We start from the raw sequence: 22,048 nt of genomic DNA on the forward strand, positions 1-22,048 counted from the left end.
TATTCCAATAACCTTACAATATCATGTCATTCACAAAACATCCACACTATTGAGAGGCAGCTTTAACTTTCTATAAACTGGTTGGAAATATGGAAACTTTACAGAATTGATATTGACTATCAGAGCAAAACCTGTCAGTTGACTTCTGTAAAAAAAAGCATAAACTACACCCTGATCTTGAACTAAGATAAAAGAACCACCTAATGCCACTTGCCAGTAACATTTGCTTCTTGAGTATAATTCTAGACTCAAAGTTAAGTTTTTCCTCTTATATATCACATTTAAGAACCATCTGCCTAAAGAGCCATTTTGCCATGACATGGAGTGCTGCTTGAATCTATTAGCACCTATTCCATGTGTATCATCACTACAGCTGCTTTTGTACTGTGCCCTTATAAGGTACTGCCTGGACTATGATGCTATTATTTATGACTCTACCAGGAAAAGTATTCTCTCAAAGCTTAACACAATACTTTCTGCATTTCCCTATGAGCCTTCTGAATGTCCTGTTCAAAGTCTCTATATAGAAACAAATGAACCTCCACTCCACTCTACTCTATCTCAGAAGGAAAGTGTTTTTCCTTAAATTCACAGCTAAAATTCAGCCTTCCATCCCATCCTGTTCAGCTTCACTGGACAACTTTCTATGATAGTAAAACCATTTGAAAATAAACCCAGTGGCATTAGGTTACAAGATTTGATGCACATCTGGAATGTTCATTTTGACAGAATACTTAAAGGCACTGACATATCTGACCCATCCTGGTAGGAAAATCTTGCTTTGTGTGATATGTATTTTTGATGGGGGCAAAATTTCAGAAACCCATAACATTTGACAGTTTCATGAGGGACATACTCTTAACAACTGTGAGAGTTGCATAATATAGAATGATGGTTCAAAATCTTGTGTCTGTGGGCACAGTGGTGGTCTTTCTTTTTATGCTCTTTCTGTATCTCTCCAGTTGAATGCAGAAATATGTGCAATATTTCTGCAAATATATGCAATAAAGTTAGCTCTTGATACTATTGACTTTCATCTCAACACATGCAGTCTAATATATACAGAATCCATGAGTGCAGTTTTATCAAGGGAAAATTAACTCTCATCCTTACACCCAATGATAAACCAAATCAGATCTGCTTAAATCATTTATGCAACAATAACCATTCTGTTAGCTTCTGCTGGATTCCAGGACATGCTCGCATTCCATGGAATGAAAATTCAGACCAAGCAGCTAAACACCTGTCATGGCAGCATCCACAGGCTATCAAATACCATATATATATTTCTTGAATCATATTAAATGAGTTTGTAACATTCAATGGTCAAAAATCTGGAAACTGCAAGTAAATAACAAACATATAAAACAGGAACGACAACCATGGAACTCTAGCTTTAGAAAAAACAGACATTAAGAGACAGTCCTGGCAAGGATACAAATAGGATATACCCACTTAACTCACTTGTCTCTAGTCATGAGAGATGATCCTCTTCTATGCATACAGTGTTCATCACAGCTCACAGTTGAACATGTTCTAGTAGAATGTTCACAGTATTCCATATGAAAAAAACTACTTTTCACTCTCTGGGACAGTTGCAACAAACTTTATCACTTTCCCACATCACAGGAAATAATGCAAACTTGAATGCATTTTCTGCCTGTCTTAAGAAAATATGATGGTATGAACTACTTTAATAGGGAATTTGTTTTATATATTACATTGACTGTTTTATAATATATGATTAGGCACACTTTGGCCTAAGTAGCCTTGTGCCATTATACATCTGAACCAACCAACCAAACAACCAAAAATTTTCCCTAGGTCTTTCTTTCTCCAACACCTTGAATATGATACTATCCAATTAGTATTTTATTCTGGGTTTACTGCTGCCCATATGTAATGCTTTGAAGTTATCAATATTAAACCCTAATTCCCACATCTGAGCCCATCTACCTAATTTTCTCGGTCTTTGCCTTAGTACACCTTTATTCCCATCATTCCCACTACACCCTGATCTTGAACTAAGTATACCAAGGTTGGCAACATCTGAACACTTAAAAAATAAGCTTACACGCCTTCATCACTACTGTTAATAAATATTTAAAAGAATAAGGGGCCCAGCACTGAACCCCAAGGGTTTAGTGCTGGGTCCTTTATTCACTTGTAATATTAGTCCAAGAGAGTGGTAGCCAGTATTTGATCCCTTATCAGTTGGCCATTATACTGTTAATATCAGTTAGGTGGTTAAGCAACTTTTTATGTTTGATAATATGGCGTGCTTTATTGAATTGATAATAAAGGTAGGCGGAGGAAACTTATTATCCAGAAATTTACTGTAGAGATTTTTGGTATTGTGTATAATCAATCTGTTACTGTTGCGTATCATAGCTATCCTGATGCATTGAGAAAGAATGATATTTGAATATACCTTTTTTGAAATGTTAGAGTACGAGTGAATTAAGTTAACTAAATTAAAGTTAAAGGCATCTAGTTTGTTGTATATATTTATAGTAGTGTGTGAGCTATTTATGTCAATGTCCAGATCCAAGTAATTGGCAATAAGATTATTGCTGTTGATTCTTTCTAGTGTGAGTTCTGGATGATAAACATCTGCAAAATCTTGTAGAAAGTTGAGGCAGTTTATTACAAATAAATCATCAATGTATCTATACCTACATAGTTCTGAAGGTAGGGAAATTTCTGACCAGTAAAGATAGAGATTGGCTATGACACAGCTGGCCGGGCTGCCCATAGGGGTTAACTAAATTAAAGTTAAAGGCATCTAGTTTGTTGTATATATTTATAGTAGTGTGTGAGCTATGTCAGTGTCCAGATCCAAGTATATAGCTAGATCTATACTGATGAAGAGACTGTTGAAATAAAATGTTTGTATGTGTGAAATATTGCCATTTTTCAGTGCTTCTATTAGAAGTAAATTATTGGTAATAATTCTACTGTTAGGTAGAATATTCATGATAGGCTTGTAGTCTAAATAAAATGGCACATAAACTAGGTAAGGCTTTAGAACAACTACTCAAGCCTGCTTTCAGCCTTGTACACATTGTACAAATAATACCCTCTAGCCTCTTTGGTGTCTCACAGTCTGGAAAACTTGTGCCCACCGATTGGCTACCAAGGGGGTATTAGAATTTACCATTTTATTTTATTTCTATTTTTATTTTTTTATTTTAATTTATTTTTTTATTTTAATTTGTTTTTTATAATTTTTAATTAATTTTTAATGTATTTTAATATTACTGACTTAAACCATGAGGTATATTCCTAGAACTGTGTTCAGGATCCTACTATAGGAATGGGAGTCACAACCCTAGACTGCCCTAGCACACCTACATTCCCTTTACTTCTGATCTCTTTCCACTGTCCTAGTACCCTATATTTTTATTTCTTGTGAGCTATTAGTTTACCGAATGCAATATCGAGATGCTATCTTTCTACTATAACTTGCTTTTTTGTCTTTCACAAAGTTTAGCAACTACTTTATATGCTACTTTGACAGTTTATCATTTCTATCCTAGGACACACTACTTCATTTGTTTATTGCCAATCTCCACAGCACACCTAGAAATCTTAATTTTTACTGACTTACTGCCTCCTCTTTCCAACGCTTGGGGTTGCTATGACGTGCTATAAATATTCCTGGACGACATCAGGTAATCCTTTCACCCCATTCTACTGCAGCATGATAGGTCCACCGTCCACACTCCAACTCCTGCTTAGTACCACAGTAAGTTGTCTTTGTCCTTATCCTTTCTTTCTTGCTTTTTATTTCATTTTATTTTTCCTCTTGCTTAGGTATCTTTTCATTTATTTTCTGTCTCTGCCTCTGTCAGATCAGCCATAAAATATACATAAGCATTTCACTTACTTACCACTAATTTTGAGGTGCCTCCATAGCCAGGTGGGCAGGAGCAGCAGTGCGTAGCACATGCTCCTTGATTAGACCAGGGTTCGAGCTGATCACCAAATACAGAGGATGCGGAAAGGTCAGGGAATGACCACTGCATATCCCTGGAGCAATATGGCCTTAGTTGCTAATGTGCCTAAAAACCAAATAACAAACAAACAAACAAACTGCTTTTGACCTGGCTTCCGTATGCTCATAATTCAAATTTCAACATGGTTTCATTGTTTTAACCACATGCAACGTATATTTCATGTTAGAAACAGAGGGTTTACTTCTTGCTGTCTTTCCTTTGGTTTTGTCAGTTGACCCTTGAAGAAGATGATAAAATCATTGAATTTACAGCATTAAGTACTTTTCAGGTACCTACGGATTTTTTCGTTCTCCTGTTTCGTCAGCTAGTTTCCCTTCTCACTTTACACATTCTACTTACCTATATATATATATATATATATATATATACACACACACACACACACACACACATATATACAGGAACTCCCCGACTTATGTAATAGTTGCATTTCGCAGAACGCTACGTAAGTTCAGGGAATTTCCCCGTGCTTGTGCAGCACTCGCTGAATTGATTGAATTAAAAAATAAATGTTCAACGCATATGTAAATAGAATTATTTATTGTATTTATTCAATTTTTTATCTCATACGCAGAAAAAATTACAAAAGCATGCAATTTAAAAAAAAATCAAAATTATAAAATTACAAAAAAAGAGAGGGGAGACAGGCATAACATCAGTAAGTTTTACCTCTAGAGTATTGTTTCAAGAATCGACATCTTCAGCTGATAAGTACTTGGCTGCACAGGTTGAGGGCTGTGGAGATTTAGAAGCCGCTCAACCTTATGAAAGAACATATTAATGGATGACTGGACAGTGGCTTTTTTTTCTTTTCATCGTAGATTTCTTTGTAGCAAGCAAGCATATCATTCACCCCTCTGTTAACTTTTAAGAATCGTTCGCTGTCAGGATCCATCTTCTTAAACCTCGCCATTGCCGATGCAATTTAACGAAATGCCATTGCCATCTCTCAGGTGATGAAGCATCTCGGCTCCTCATTTTTGTTTCATCTTGAACTTCGTCAGCATTTTCTTTCACTATCGCTGCCTGCAAGTCAATAAGTTCTTCATTACATAATTCCTTCTCTTCTTCATCTATTAACTCCACATCTTTGGCATCAACCTCCAACTGAAGTAGCTCTGCAACCTTTACAATCTTATCTGTAACCGCTTCATATGATTCGTCTTTTTCAAATCCTTCAAAGCCTTTTACGTGCCATGGGCATATTTTCTTCCATGCGCTATTTAAACTATTTTTAGTAATTTCTGCCTAGGCCTTATTAATGTTTAAGATGGCATGGTAAATATTGTAAGATTTCCAAAAAGTCTCTTAACATAAATATTTTTATCACCGTCTACTGCAGACAATGCCTGAGCAAATGTTGTGCATAAATAGTATGCTTTTTAAATTCGAAATAACACCCTGATCCATAGGTTGGATGAGTGAAGTCGTGTTTGGCGGTAGAAATATGACTCTCACATTTGAATTGAAATCATCTAGATGCGAAGGATGTCCGGGAGCATTATCTAATAGAAGCAAAATCTTGAAAGGAACGTCATTGTCTTTACAATATTTTTAAACTTTGGGAATGAAGCAGCATTTAAACCAGTTAAACCAGTCTCTTTTAAACCTCAAAGAGAGATATTGTTATCCATGTTCTCTGGTTCGATCGGAAATGCATGGGTAGGGTGGCTTTATTTGATGCCCTTAAATGCACGAGGATTTCCAGAATGGTACACAAGCAGTGGTTTTAATCTGTAATATCCCACTGCATTAGCCCCAAGCAAGGGCATGGCGCTATGTTTTGATGCCTTGAAACCTGGGGTTGTATTTTCCTGTTTGGCAGTGTATGTTCGATCCAGCATTTTTTTCCAATACAGAGCAGTCTTGTCAACGTTAAAAATTTGCTGCATTGAATAGCCGCCTTCATGAATAATTTTTCCCAACCCATCACAAAATTTCTCTGCTGCTGCAGAATCGGCACTTGTGACTTCACCGCATACTTTAACGTTGTGGAAATCAGCACAATGCTTGAACCTATTAAACCACTCGTTGCTTGCCACGAACTTGGGTTGGGGTTCGCCATACTTATTCTTAATATCTTTATAAATACTTGTTGCTTTTGCTTGAATAGTCATTAGAATCAGGGGCACTCGCTTTTGAATCTGATTTTCCATCCATATTATTAACAGCTGTTCCATCTTCGATATAGCACCTGAACGCTGTTTTGTGATCACTGTTGATCTTAAATGCACTGATCCTTTGACATGTTCCTTTAAAATAGTATTCACTGTTGAAGCAGCGTGACCTAATTCCCTTGCAATAGGTGATAAACTTTGTTCCTGCTTCATACTTCTTAATCATTTTCATCTTCATTTCTAAATCAATTTTGTTTCATTTCCTAGCACTACCACCACTTGCAGTGTTCATTGGCCGCTTTCTCTTCATCATTGTAATAAGTAAATAGGAATGAAGAGAAGATTCTGAAAATTTGTTTTTTATATAAATGAAGATTTCAGTGAAGGGGAACACGTTTCACCATAAAAACATAAAAACCCACACGATTGCAGTTATCGGTATTATTGCAAATGCTTGTTTGTTTGTTTTGTTTTTTAGGAGCATTAGCAACTAAGGCCATATTGCTCCGGGATATGCGGTGGTCATTCCCTGACCTTTCCGCATCCTCCGTATTTGGTGGTGACGGGCTCGAACCCTGGTCTAATCAAGAAGCGTGTGCTACGCACTGCTGCTCCTTCCCACCTGGCTACTGAAGCGCCTATTGCAATAAGATCGAGTTTACTACCCGTTTATAATTAGATGCATGAACAGAAAAGCCAAATAAACCAGAAAGTGCAAATTGTTTTATGGTCGTGACCTCCAGAAACGTGCTTTAGAAAAATATCACAAAATTGATTGTTATAACAAGAACATATGATAATGATGAAAGGGTAGTGCAATTTCCATTATAAATATGACCTTTTAGAGAGAGATAAATAGCTTAGTAATATAACGAAATTTTCAACTTCCAAGGACTTGGAATGAATTACAAAAAAAAAAAAAATGTTATTGGATTCACATTATGATATTTTCACGATTCCTATGGGATGCAAAATATGTTTCCACGATTTTTTTAAGTATGCACGGGCCAGGAAAAACTTACATAAAGTCGAATTTCCGTAAGTCGGGGCATTCCTGTATATATATATATATAGAGTAAGCGTGCTGGTTATAGTGATCACTGGTTTTTAGAATCAGCCGCTTTAGAGAATAAAATTTCAAAAAACGATTCAAATCAGTAAAATATGTACACTACACTTTTATTGTTTATTAGAATCACATTTCGGTTATAAAAATCAATTTTGAATGCCTCTGTGACATTTTTCTAAAGCACATTTCTGGAGATCACATTTCTAGAGGTCACAACCAAAAACAATAAAAACAATTTGCAGTTCCTGGTTTATTGGGCCTTTTTTGTTTTTATAATCTGTTATAAATGGGTAGTTACTACAGCTTTAACAGAAGAAGAAGAAAAAATTGCCCAGTCTGTTACTGATAATTTCACCAAGGAGGATGAAAATGAACATGAACCTGAATGAATTCTAGTTACAAAACAGCAAACTCGTTAAGCTATAGCCATCCTGAGGAGAGTGTTGGAAGAAACTGGTGCAAGTGATCATTGAATATAGATTGTTATACAATATTGAAAAATCTATAAATAGACTTTGTAGTGATAATTTAAAGGAATCTAAAATGTATGACTATTTAAAATTATAATCATATTACAAAGTGTTATGTTTAATTAATATGTATATTAAGTTTTGTACGTAAGTATGAATTTATTTTTATTTTGCTAACTGTGGATAATATTCTTCCAGTTTAATACATTATTTAATTGGTAACAAACTTTTGGCAATAAAGTGTAAATTTGTGCTTTATGTCTTTATTTTTATAGACTGTAGATAATATTCATCGATTTTCGCTTATTATAATCACCTTTTATTAGAATCAAAATTCAATTTGCAAACGTGATCACTATAACCGGTACTTACTGTGTGCTTTACATATATACATATATATGTGTGTGTGTATATATATATATATATATATATATATATATATATATATATAAAAAACATAATATACTATGTAATATAATACACCATATAATAATATGAGGATTATCCCAAAAGTAATGTACAAAAGCAGTAAATTTAAAATGAATTTAACAGCATATTATTTCTGTAAAATAACTTATATTAAAAAGCTCTAGTTTAGTTTCCTTCACTCCTTATCATAAGCGTCCCAACATTTGGGAAATTTTTGAATGCCATTTAACTGTCTGGTGTGCTGGGTTACAGCTGCACTCATTGCTTCTAAAGATAAATATTTGTCCATGCAACAGTTCCTTTAGCTTCGGGAATACATCATATTTGTAAGGATTCGTATCAGTACTATAAAGGAGGTTGAGTAGTGCTTCCCACTTGTAATTAGCAAAAACAGGCTGTCTGCACAGCTTGTTTAATGAAGCCTTGTGCTGTCATGAAGTATGAGCACACCAGCTCTTTCAACATCAGTGGCCATTTCTGACAAAGAAATGTATAGTAGTTTCCAGTTATTGATCTTAAAGTGGCACATGATCAGCAGCCGTAATGTCCTCTTAATTGTAGGGCATGGTGACCATTTGTTTTACTTTTGACTGTTGCTGGTGCTGGCAACAATCAAAAGTGAAACAAATGGTCACCATGTTTAGAAGGCATGCACAACATTTAGAAGGCATGGAAAAAATGGATGCTTCCACTGAGCTGATTGTGACTTCAGTTCTAATTCAAAGAGTTGCATGTCTACTTTTCATTAATGGGTGGCGCCTCCGTAGCCAGGTGGGAAGCAGCAGCAGTGCGTAGCACACTCTTCTTGATCACACCGGGGTTCGAGCTCGTCACCACCAAATACAGAGGATGCGGAAAGGTCAGGGAATGACTACCGCATATTCACGGAGCAATATGGCCTTAGTTGCTAATGCTCCTAAAAGCCAAATAACAAACAACAAACAATCATTAATGGCAATGATACGGTTTAAAAGCTCTTCAACTTAATGTTAGTAGCGTGCAAGTAACTGTGTTCCAATTTTTTTATGCTTTGCTTGTTGTTCATCTGACAGCAAATGTGGGAACCATCAAGTGGCACCCTTTTATTTTTGTAACACCTCAGTTAAAATTCTTTGAATGAATGATTTTGGTATTCCAGATTCACTGGCTATTTCTTCACAGGTCGTACATCTGTCTTCCTCCAAAATGGTTGGTAATAATGACTCTCATGTGTTGTCCATAGATGCTCTCTATCTACCTGAACATTACTTGTCTTCAACAGTGGTCTGACCTTGATGAAACCTCTGAGACCAGTGTGAAATCATGCTACAATCTACTATTGACTACCACACACTTCTTGCAACAACTGATAAATTTGTGTTGGTGTTTCACTACATAAAGTTTCAATTTTGATAAAAGATCTTTGATCTGAAACTGTAATCTGACTTGAAGCAGTATCATCATCCATTTTTAAAAGCCTCTACACAAACAGGTAATGCAAGAGCTCTGTGTCAAGTACACTAATGTTGAGGTTAAATTTAAACTTATTGTCCTGTTAGATGTCAATTGGGTAGGTATTTTCGAATAACCCTTATATGTATATGCATATGTGGTTTTGTTTTTTTGTGTAGGGTACAAAAGGAGATGATGGTGTACATGGTAAAGATGGTGTGCCTGGACCTCAAGGACCTGTAGGACTTAAGGGGGAACCAGGAGACATAATATTTGCATTACAAGGTTTGAAAGGAGAGAAAGGAAATGCAGGATTAAATGGCATCCGTGGATTTCCAGGATTAAAAGGTGATAATGTAGAGAAGCTTGAAAGGTTTACCTCTAATTTTTTTTTTTTTCTACACCATATTTTCCCTTCGTGATGGGGATAATAATTTTCAGATTATTTTTTTAGATTTTTTTATTATTATTTACATTGCTGCATTTACTTTTCAGTATTGGCTAAATTATATATAATTGGAATCTGTAACCTTTAGTGGTAATTTTTTAGAAGAAATCCTTAGTTTTCAGAGTTCTTTTTCTAACAGAATATTATTTGGAACAGTGTAGTGAGTAGTTTCCATAATTTGTAAATAATATTGTACTCCAAATTAGTACCAAGTTTTATAAAATCCCCAATTAGATATGTCACCTTAATCATAGTAGAGGCATATGATGCAAGAAAGCAAGCTTATGCAGCATCAGCCAAAAAAAAAAAAAAAAAAAAAAAAAAAAATAGAAAAAAAAAAAAAAACACATTTCCATTTTGCCCCTCCATTCATTCGAAATACCTGTCCAGCTGAGCCTTAAATTTATTTGGGCTATCTCATTCGAAATACCTGTCCAGCTGAGCCTTAAATTTATTTGGGCTATCAACTTCCACAACAAGGGATGGAAGTCTGTTCTACCAACCAAATACCTGCTGGCTAAAGGCAAATTTCTGCACATCTATCCTACATCTGTCTTACCTCAATCTGAATTTATGCCATCTCAGGTGTTTATTCTGAGCAAGAGTTAGAATCCCATCGGCATTGAGCATGCTCAAACCATTCAAGGCTTTATACACCTCTATCAGATCATCTCGCCGGTGCCTAGTCTCCAAACACTGTAATTTGCAATATTTTAAGCTTTTCTTCATAACAGCAACCCTTTGTTCCATTCACTAATTTTGTTGTCCTTCTCTGTACTTGTTCCAGCAGCTCTACATCCTTCTTGAAATGAGGCCTCCAGACCTGTATACAGTACTCAAAGTGTGGCCTGACCATTGCCTTATACAAGGGAATAATCACCACCTTATCCCTGCTAGAAAACTTCCTGTACATCATTGACAAGACACCATGAGCTACTCTTGCAGCCTTTCTCCACTGCTCAGAGAACTTCATATCTGCCTGTACAATTACCCCCAGGTCCCGTTCATTCTCAACCACTGTCAGTGTAGTACCGCAGAGTTGATATGTTGCTTTGGGGTTGCTGTTTACCATATATAGTACTTTACATTTGTCAATGTTAAACTTCATTTGCGACCTCCCAGCCCATCTGCTCAACCTTTCCAGATCCTGTTGCAGCAGCATAGCATCAGTAGTGTCCTTAACAACCCTGCCAACCTTTGTATTGTCTGCAAACTTGGACATTAAGCTTGATGTACCATCATCAATATCATTTATAAATACAGAAAACAATAATGGACCCAACACTGAATCCTGAGGGACTCCACTAATAACATTAGTGGAGAGAAATCCTTGGCAAAAGATGCTAAGAAAAACAGCAAGGATTTCTTTACTTATATAAACTCTAAAAGGAAGGGGATGAATCTGATTGGTCCACTTGACATCGATGGTTCGACTGTTGATGATCCTGCTCAGATAGCAAACAAACTGAATGAGTCTTTTGCATCTACATCCACACATGAAGAATTATTAAGGTTTGAAAATGGCAGAAGGTTATCAAATTGTAGCAGGGTACTTAATGATTTTGTAATAACTGAGAGCAAAGTGGAGGAGAAATTGTTGAAGTTAAACATAAGAAAAGCACCTGGGGTGGATGGGATCTATCCAGTTATATTAAAGGAGGCGGCAAAGCAACTAAGCAAACCCGTAGCCATAATTACGAGAGCATCCTTGAACTCAGGGGAGGTTCCCACAGACTGGAGATGTGCAAATGTATCCCCAATTCACAAAGGGGGATCGAAGGGTGACACAAGTAATTACAGTCCGGTTAGATGAACTTCTGTTCTGGGTAAAATAATGGAGTCACTGGTTAAAGATGCATTGCAGGATCATCTAGACAAGACTGCAGCAATAATTCACACACAGCATGGGTTTGTTAAGGGAAAGTCTTGTCTAACAAATCTAATTGGTTATTATGATATGGTTACAAAGGAACTGGATGCAAAAAAATAATTTTGATATCATATATTTGGATTTCAGGAAAGCTTTTGACACTGTTGCACATGGAAGACTATTGTACAAATTGGAGAAGAATGGTATTAAGGGTAAGTTGCTACATTGGATAAAAGGATGGTTAAGTGGAAGAAGACAGAGGGTGGTAATCAATGGGTGCTGCTCTTCGTGGACTAACATTTTTAGTGGAGTCCCATAGGGTTCAGTGTTGGGTCCACTGTTGTTTTGTATATTTATCAATGATATAGATGAAGGCATATATCAGGCTTATTGTCGAAGTTTGCAGATGATACAAAGGTTGGCAGGGTTGTAATGGCAGTGTGTTACTGCAACAGTATCTAGATAATTTGGGCAAATGGGCTAAGAAGTGGCAACTGAAGTTTAACCTTCACAAATGCAAAGTACTGCATATGGGTAGAAGTAACTCCAGGGAAACGTACAACTGTTTGGTACTACACTTAAGGTGGTAGAAAATGAAAAAGACCTGGGAGTAATTGTGCAGTCACATATGAAGTTTTCTGAGCAATGCAGACAGGTGCGAGGGCAGGTCATGGGGTTTTGTCGATGATATATAGGAATTTTGCTAGCAGGGAAAAGGAGGTGATTGTCCCTCTGTATAAGGCAATGGTCAGGCCACACCTTGAGTACACAGTCCAGACTGCTTACAGGTCTGGAGGCCTCATTTTAGAAAGGATGTAGATTTGCTTGAGCATGTACAGAGAAGGGTAACAATATTAGTGAGGGGAATGAAGGGGATCCTCTTACCAAGAGAGGCTTAAGTTCTGCAAATTGCAGTGGCTGGAGACTAGGCATCTGTGCGGTGATCATATTCAGGTATATAAGGCTTTGAATTAGTTGAGCATGCTGAATTCTGATGGGATCCTTCCATTTGTTCAGATTACGAACCTAATGGGGCATAAATTCAAATTAAGAAAAGACAGATGTAGAAGAGATGTGTGGAAATTTGCCTTTAGCCAGCGGGTGGTTAATTGCTGGAACAAACTTCCAACTGTCGTTGTGAAAGTTGATAGGTTGAATAAATTTAAGGAGGAACTGGACAGGCATTTGGAGGGAATGGTGTGTTTTTTTTTTTTTGGCTGATGCTGCATAAGCTCATACACTTGCTTTCTTGCATCGCATGCCACTACTCCTACTACTATTAGTCCATGATGAGCAGTGTCCATTGATTACCACTCTGTCTTCTCCCCCTCAACCACCCCTTTATCCATAGAAGCATTTTGCCTCCAATGTCACACTGCTCCAATTTGTGCAGCAGTCTTCCATGTGCAACAGTATCAAAAGCCTTTCTAAGATCCAAGTATATAATATCAAAGTTATTCCCTGCATCCAGTTCTTTTGTGACTGCATCATAGTGTCCAATCAAATTTGTCAGGCAAGACTTCCCCTTAATGTCAGATGAACTAATGAGGCATATGGCAGAGAAGAAAAATGCATGGGATACTTACAAATTAACACATGACACAGAAGCCTATGATAGATACAAGTTGATATGCAACCAAGTTACAAAGGAGGTTAGGCAGGCGAAGGCAGATTACGAGAAATCCTTGGCAAGGGATGCAAAGAAAAACAGCAAAGAGTTCTTTACTTACGTAAACTCTAGAAGGAAGGGGATGAATCAGATTGATCCACTTGATATTGATAGGTCAACTGTTGATGATCCTGCTCAGGTAGCTAACAAACTAAATGAATATTTTGCATCGACATTCACACATGAGGAGTTATTCAGCGAGGGGAATGCCAGAGGTGTATTCAACTCTAGCAGTAAGCTTCAGAATCTTGAAATAACTGGGAGTAAAGAGGAGGAGAAACTGTTGAAGATAAACACAAGAAAGGCACCTGGGGTGGATGGGATCTATCCAGTTATATTAAAGGAGGCAGCAAAGGAAGTAAGCAGACCCTTATCCATAATTATGAGAGCTTCCTTGGACTCAGGGGAGGTACCCCATAGACTGGAAATGTGCAAATGTGACTCCAATTCACAAAGGAGGATCAAAGGCTGACACAAGTAATTATAGACCTGTGAGCTTAACTTCTGTTCCAGGAAAATTAATGGAGGCACTGGTTAAAGAAAGCACTGCAGGATCATTTAGACAAGACTTCAGTTATAGTCGGATACAGCATGGTTTTGTTAAGGGGGGAAGTCTTGCCTGACCAATTTGATTGGATACTATGATGCAGTCACAAAAGAACTGGATGCAGGGAATAGCTTTGATATTATATACTTGGATCTTAGAAAGGCTTTTGATACTGTTGCACATGGAAGACTGCTACACAAATTGGAGCAGTGTGTCATTGGAGGCAAATTGCTGCTATGGATAAAGGGGTGGTTGAGGGGGAGAAGACAGAGAGTGGTAATCAATGGATACTGCTCATCGTGGACTAATGTTATTAGTGGAGTCCCTCAGGGCTCAGTATTGGGTCCATTATTGTTTTCTGTATTTATAAATGATATTGATGATGGTATATCAAGCTTAATGTCCAAGTTTGCAGACGATACAAAGGTTGGCAGGGTTGTCAAGGACTCTGCTGACACTATGCTGCTGCAACAGGATCTGGAAAGGTTGAGCAGATGGGCTGAGAGGTGGCAAATGAAGTTTAACATTGACAAATGTTAAGTACTACACATGGGAAACAGCAACCCCAGAGCAACGTATCAACTCTGCGGTACTACACTAACAGTGGTAGAGAATGAAAGGGACTTGGGGGTGGTTGTGCAGGCAGATATGAAGTTCTCTGAGCAATGCAGACAGGCTGCAAGAGTAGCTCATGGAGTATTGTCAATGATATACAGGAATTTTTCTAGCAGGGATAAGGAGGTGATTATTCCCTTGTATAAGGCAATGGTCAGGCCACACCTAGAGTACTGTATACAGGTCTGGAGGCCTCATTTCAAGAAGGATGTAGAGCTGCTGGAACGAGTACAGAGAGGGGCAACAAGATTAGTCAATGGAACAAAGGGGTGCTCTTACGAAGAAAGGCTTAAGTTTTGCAAATTGCAGTGTCTGGAGACTAGGCTCCAGCGAGTTGATCTGATAGAGGTGTATAAAGCCTTGAATGGTTTAAGCATGCTCAATGCTGATGGGATTCTTCCTCTAGCTCAGAAAAATCACCTGAGAGGGCATAAATTCAAATTGAGGAAAGAGAGATGTAGGATAGACGTGCAGAAATTTGCCTTTAGCCAGTGGGTGGTTGGTTGGTGGAACAGACTTCCATCCCTTGTGGTGGAGGTTGATAGCCTAAATAAGTTTAAGACTCAGCTGGACAGGTATTTTGAACGAACAGAGGGGTGAAGTGGAAGTGGGTTTTTTTTTTTTTTTTTTGGCTGATGCTGCATAAGCTTGTTTTCTTGCATTAAATGCCTCTACTAATGCTAATGCTAATCACTGCTGATAACCAGATCAAGAGTATTACCCTGTCCGGTTGCCTCTCGAACATGCTGCTGCAGAAAACAGTCATCCAGTAAATCCAGAAAAGTCTTACTAGTGTGCGAGTGACCAGTCCACAAGTTCCAGTCAATATCTGGGAAGGTAAAATCCCACATTATAAGACATTCTGATATACTAGCCCACTCTATTTCTCTGTACAATTGTTCATTGTACTCTTTCGAGTCATTAGGCCTATAACACACTCCTACTCCTATTTTTGCTTTCGCAGCGCTTATGTCACACCAAACTGTTCATCTATATCAACTGGATGCACTTCTTTTGATTTTATGTTTTTCTTAATTAACAGCATAACACCTCCCTTTCTATTCTTTCTATCCTTTCTGTACACATTGTACTCCCCAAATTCCAATTCTGCATTCCTAATATCTGTGTGACACCATGTCTCTGCTATCCCAACAATATCCACCTTTGATGTCTTGACCAAAATTTCAAATTCATCAACTTTATTTACTATTCTTCTGGCATTGGTATACATGCAAGTATACTGCGCCTATTCTTATTCTTAGTTCCCCTGACACATCCCATATAACCACCTGTTTCACGATGACTGCCATCAGTCCCTGAAACCCCCAGCATCCCTTGCTCCAGGCCGCTGCTTATTCTATTAGAAGTAGTGCAAGAATCACCTTCACCTCTGCCTGCGGCTACTTTTAATCTTTTAGTCTGTGAATCTCTCCAAGCTAGCAGTTTTCCGACTTGCCTAACACTGCCTCGATAGCATCAGCAAATATTCTTGCATTCTTTTCTATTAAATGTATCCCATCCCTGTAGAAGCAGTGTCTCCTCTTAACAAGCATGTTTCTTTCTGTGAAATAATCCCATTATAATAATAATAATATAAATACAAACACTGCATAGGTTTTTATATTTATATTGTGAATAATAATTCCTTTATAAAAATGTAAACTAAGAGGTCATAAATGTTTTGTTTTTTGACTTGAAAAATAAAGTAATAATAAAAACAATTTTGATAGAAACTTAACTTTTTCATTATACAATAAAAAGGTATAAGAATAAAATTTAAACATTTTAAGTTTTGTTTAAGAATGTTTTTATATTACATATTTTCTTGGTTTATTATTATTATTATTAGAAATGTTTTTCACTACTTTGGAACATATTTACACTGAAAATGAGGGCTTCCTTCGGGTGAGACCACCTGACCATGGCTGGTTTGGCCGTAGTGTTAATGCGGCGCTGCCAGTGGGCAGTGCTAGGCTAGCTCTTCACTTCTCTATGCAAAGATCCATGTGTAAGCATCATACAGTAAATTTCAACCAAATCATCAATTTCAGAGGAAATGCTGTGTCATTTGAAAACTTTTCTGTGTTTTGCAAAGATTAAAGAGGGCTGTTTCTCCATGAAAGCTGATCCTTGCCAATCACTCAATCAATCATTCCTTTTTTTCTGATCTTATCAGCAGCTATCAACATTTATTTATGTGCAAAGTTGCTAGTGAAATTAGTATTTCTTATGGAACGTGTCAATCAGTTTTTACATAAAGTTTATGAATGCAACATGTTTAATCAAAGTTTATGCCTTGCATGTTCACCGATGGTCAGAGAACAGCAAGTTCTTGCATGTCAGGATCTTCAGCATGCTGCTGGTGACAACTTTGTTTCTTCCATCATTACAGTTGGCGAATTGTTGGTGTATGGCCATGACCTGAAAACAAGCCCAGTTGTCCCAATATAAAACCTTTTCTATAGACCAAAAAAGTAAGGCAATCTTAATCAAATGTAAAGGTCATGCTTATTGTATTTTTTGACTGATGGGGAATTCTTCATTATGAATTTACCCTGCATGGTGAAATGCTGACAACCATGGAGGTTGACATCCAAATAGGAATTCAGCCTGTGCTAAACGGAAGAGTAGAACGATGATGGTGAAATAGTGAACTGTGGAGTGGGGGGATGTGAATCACAACATTGTGGCACAACTCTGCATACTTCCCTTTCACTCGTGTGACTTGTTTTTTTTTTTTTGTTTTTTTTCTGCAATGCTTAAGCTCCCTCTGAATAAATCATCAGTTTTTGCAAACCATGACCTTTGAAAGGTCATGGTTTGCAAAAACTGATGATTTATTCAGAACAAGACACATTAACAAAAGAAGCCTGTCAAGAATGCTATCCAATCAGTGCATACACTGTCAAGAAGGCTGCTTTGAAGGAGATCCATAAAAATAACCAGTAAGCTTAATCATTTCCCAAGTATTAGTTCAGTCCCATGCTTTTTGATCACCACACACACACACACACACACACACATGTCCACATTTTGAAATCTTTGTATCTTTTCTGATGATTAGGCCAACAAGGAGAGCCTTATAGAATACGAGATCTCAAAGGTTGGAAAGGATATATTGGACCACCTGGACCAAGAGGATATCCTGGAGTTCCTGGAATTCCCGGAAGAAATGGTATGTGCATTTTGCAATATGTTTATGTATTTAAAGATGGCTATTAAGTTAAAACTTTGCATGAGCTAATAACAGGCTATCATTTGGAGCGGGTGCTATTTTAAAAAGCATTAAGGCAATGATTTAATACTTTCAGACAGGAATATGTAAAAGCAGAATTATTTGCTAGTGGTAAAGCTCTTCATTTCCAAAAGATATGGCATAACCCCAGGGGCTCACACCTGGTGAGTGTGGGCTTGCCACACCCAGGATCCTGAGCTGGATATGATCATTCGTTTCTTTTTTAAGTGATTCTCTTCTACTTTTCACTCTTGTTCTCTCTCTCTCTCTCTCTCTCTCTCTCTCTCTCTCTCAGGGATATTTTGGCTGACGCAACAAAAGCCTGAGGCTTCCTTTCACCATATGGCTAATAATAATAATATCCTCAGGAAATGAGGATATACCATATTTTTAAATTTTCTAATGTGGCATTCTGACAAATTATTCTTATTATTTTGCATGTAGTTTTCATTTTTTTGTCAAGTTTGTTTATAAAAATGTTTAAATAAAGTTTTTATTTCTTTAAGAAATTGATTCAATATCACCATACTTTCCCATTGAATTTGTCCATAGATGGAGTAACATAAGCTAGAATAGCACCAATGGATTGACACTGATGGAATCCGAACTGGTGATCATTGATCAGATGGAAGTTTTCTAGATAGTTTAGGAGTTAATTGATTTTTTGCAGTTATTTGATTTCTCCATTACTTTAGAAAAAGTAGAAGTCATTGCAATGGGATGATAATTGGTTAGGAGGGATTTGTCACCCTTTTTAGGAACTGGCTGGATATGAGCAAATTTCCAAGCAGAAGGAAAAACTCCTTTGAAATAAGGAAGTGCGAAAAGTGACACAGAACAGGCATAAATTCAGGAACACAGATTTTGAGAACAAGTGGAGATATACCATTAGGATCTGAAGCTTTCTTAGCATTAAGATTCATCAAAATCCTTCTGACATCCTTTTGACAGAAGACCACAAGATGCCTTGAATGGAGTGTATGCAGAATGGTGAGAGGTGGCTTACCATGATCATCAATGCACAAGTTGAAAGAAAACTAAATTGCCAGCAGATCAACTTTATCTTTGGCTTGAAGTGACACTAGAAACATATGTTTTGACAGAGGTGGAAACAGCAATGAGGAAAAGTAGCAGCCAATAGCTTTGGAAAGAGACCTGATTGTTCAATTACCATTTTGACAAGAAGCAAGTTTTTTACTCTTAGCTGTTCAAAATCTAGTTTCAACTGATTAATAATTGCTTTACAATTGTTGCGAGCTTTGGTGTAGGCAGAAAATGAACCCAGAGATTTGGAAACAAGTCAGCTACGATATGTAACATTCTTCACTTGAACAGCCTTAGCACATTTATTGGAAAACCAAGGTTTAGATAAAGGACGAGATTTTAAGGTGGAGTGTTGAATAAAGAAATAGTACAAGAATAATTTCACTAACACGATCTGGGCAGATGTTGACATCAGAAAATTTGAAACAGTAATCTGACAAAGGAAAAGAAGAAAAGAAATCTCACAGATCATCCCAGTTTGCATTCTTGTAATACCAAACAACACGAGGTTGAGAATGGCCACAAGAGAAAGGCTCCATTGGAAAAGAGACCATCACCAAGTTGTGTTCTGAGGTGCCTAGAGGACCATGCACCTCAATTGTGTACTCAGAAGTATTTTTTGTGAGAAAAAGATCATGTGTTGTTGGCTGTGTGGTTAGGATTGTCTGGTATTCTGGTTTGCCGCCTTTTTCCACTTTCTTATTCCAAAGGTGTTTTTCCTTCTGCTTGGAAATTTGCTCATATCCAGCCACTAAAAAGGGTGACAAATCCCTCCCATCCAGTTATCGTCCCATTGCAATTACTTCTACTCTTTCTAAAGTAATGGAGAAATCAATTAACTGCCAACTCTTAAACTACCTAGAAACCTTCCGTCTGATCAACGATCGCCTGTATGAATTCCATCAGTGTCAATCCACTGGTGATATTCTAGCTTATGTTACCCATTTATGGACAAATTTAATGGAAAAGTTCAGTGAAACACAAGCAGTTGCTCCTGACATCTCAAAAGCTTTCGATCATGTTTGGCATAAAGGTCTTCTAAACAAGCTTCCATCTTATGGTTTTCCAGCTGTGTTTTGTGAGTGATCAGAGTTTTCTCTCTGATCACTCATTGAGGGTGATGATAGATGGCTCTCTGTCTTCTGACTTCTCCACTAATGCTGGTGTCCCCCAAGGTTCAGTTCTTTCCCCACTCTTTTCCTCTTGTATATTAATGACCTTCTTCCATTGACTGGAAATCCTATCCATAGTTTCGCCGATGATAGCATATTGCATTCCACTTTCCATTTTGAGAAACCTTGCCCTGCTCAATCAGCTTCAATTTCTTGAAAATCTGCTACCAGTTCCTTAAATGCCTATCTCCAGGTAATTTTCCAGTGGGGCAAAGACAACTTATTTGTTTTCAATCCTTCTAAAGCTCAGTCTTGTCTTATATTTTGCAAAAAGGATTCTTCTGCTCCTATGCTTATCTTTGGTGACACTCCGATTTCTAGGCAAAATGATATATCTCTTTTGGGGATTACCCTGACTTTTAATCTCTCTTGGCACAAGCACATTACAAAAATTGCTTCCTCTGCATCTAAAAAACTTGGTTTTCTCTTTCGCTCTCAGCGTTACTTTTCTTCCAAACAGCTGTTCACTCTGTACAAATCACAAATTCACTCTACCATGGAATATTGTTCCCACATCTGGGTTGGTGCCCCCAAAACCTCTTCAGGCTTCTTGATTCTGTTCAGAAGAGGGCAGTTAGGTTAATTAATGATTCATCTCATTAATTAACTCACTAATTAATTAATCATTAATTAATGATTAATTAATGATTAGGTTAATTAATGATTCTTGCTGTTTCATAGACATACTGTTTCTGCTGCATGCCTCTTTTGCAGATATTTCCATGGGTACTGTTCTTCTGAATTGGCTTCTATAATTACTGCTCTCTCTTTCAAAACAGTCCGAACATGTGCCGCCACCAGCCAACATGCATTTACTGTCCAACTTCAAACTCACAGAACCAACTTTTAATCTTCCTCGTTTATTCATTCATCTGCTGTTTTATGGAACAACCTTCCTTCATACATATTTCCTGAAAATTATAGTGTGCAGAAGTTCAAGTCCAATGTCAACAAATACCTTCTTTTGTCTTAATTTCCAACCCAAGTGCGTGCCTCCGTAGCCAGGTGGGAAGGAGCAGCAGTGCGTGTAGCACACGCTTTTTGATTAGACCGGGGTTCGAGCCCGTAACCACCAAATACGGAGAATGTGGAAAGGTCAGGGAATGACCACCGCATATCCCGGAGCAATGTGGCCTTAGTTGCTAATGCTCCTAAAAACCAAATAACACCAACCCAAGCACGGTACTAAGTACTATAGGTTCTAATACCTCTCATCTTTGGGGTTTACATGAAAAAAAAAAAAAAATTCTGGTAGGTAAATGATCAAACTGTGCAAGGTCATTAGTAATTTTAAAAGCCTCAGAATCCCAACCTGCTGGGTCTGTTTGACTAGTAAACAGATGCCAACTGGAGTTGTGAACATTAAAATTACCAAGTAAAATTAACTCTCTGTTAGGAAAGGTTGGACTGGAGAAAGTCAAGTTTCAAAGAGTTCCAAGTGATTATGGGGTTGGGAGAAAATTTGAGGAAACAGATGAAATCGACAGAATGTGGCAGAGAGATTTTAAGCCAGAGAAGATCGAAAGGAGAAAATTCCAAATTACTCAGTCTCTTTCACGGAATATGAGAACAGACATATTCATAAGTACCACCTTTGAAGAAAAAGGAATCATACAGTGAATAATCCAAATAACTGAGATAAAGTGGTTGAATCAACTGATAACTCGGATTCTCTCAGAAAAACTACATGAGGTTTAGCAGACTGTAAGTAGAAATAGGCATCCTGAGATTAGAACCGAGACCACTTATGTTTGTGAAATAAATTAGGAAGTGATTGGGTCTTTTCGCAGATAAGTTTGTTTTATTAGTTGGACAATTCATGGTGCATTCAGTAAGAAAAGGTGGGAGGAGGGGACATGCTTGTATGAAATAATGAAATTTGTGGATATGAAGTACACATGGAGAATATACCC

General features: G+C 37.4%; 1 protein-coding gene across 1 annotated transcript in view; it reads left to right on the forward strand.

Annotated features, from left to right (window-relative positions):
* Positions 1–22,048, forward strand: part of LOC150080841 (uncharacterized) — an 852,072-nt gene that overhangs the window by 500,097 nt on the left and 329,927 nt on the right. Inside the window, exons 21-22 of the mRNA XM_090381010.1 lie at positions 9,715–9,883; positions 17,749–17,859. Of these exons, the coding sequence (XP_090237136.1) occupies positions 9,715–9,883; positions 17,749–17,859 (280 nt within the window). The remainder of the gene's footprint in view (positions 1–9,714; positions 9,884–17,748; positions 17,860–22,048) is intronic.

Source organism: Mastigoproctus giganteus, chromosome 9 (assembly GCF_048544385.1).
Source record: "Mastigoproctus giganteus isolate SK-2022 chromosome 9, ASM4854438v1, whole genome shotgun sequence".
In the NCBI taxonomy this organism is placed as follows: Eukaryota; Metazoa; Arthropoda; class Arachnida; order Uropygi; family Thelyphonidae; genus Mastigoproctus; species Mastigoproctus giganteus.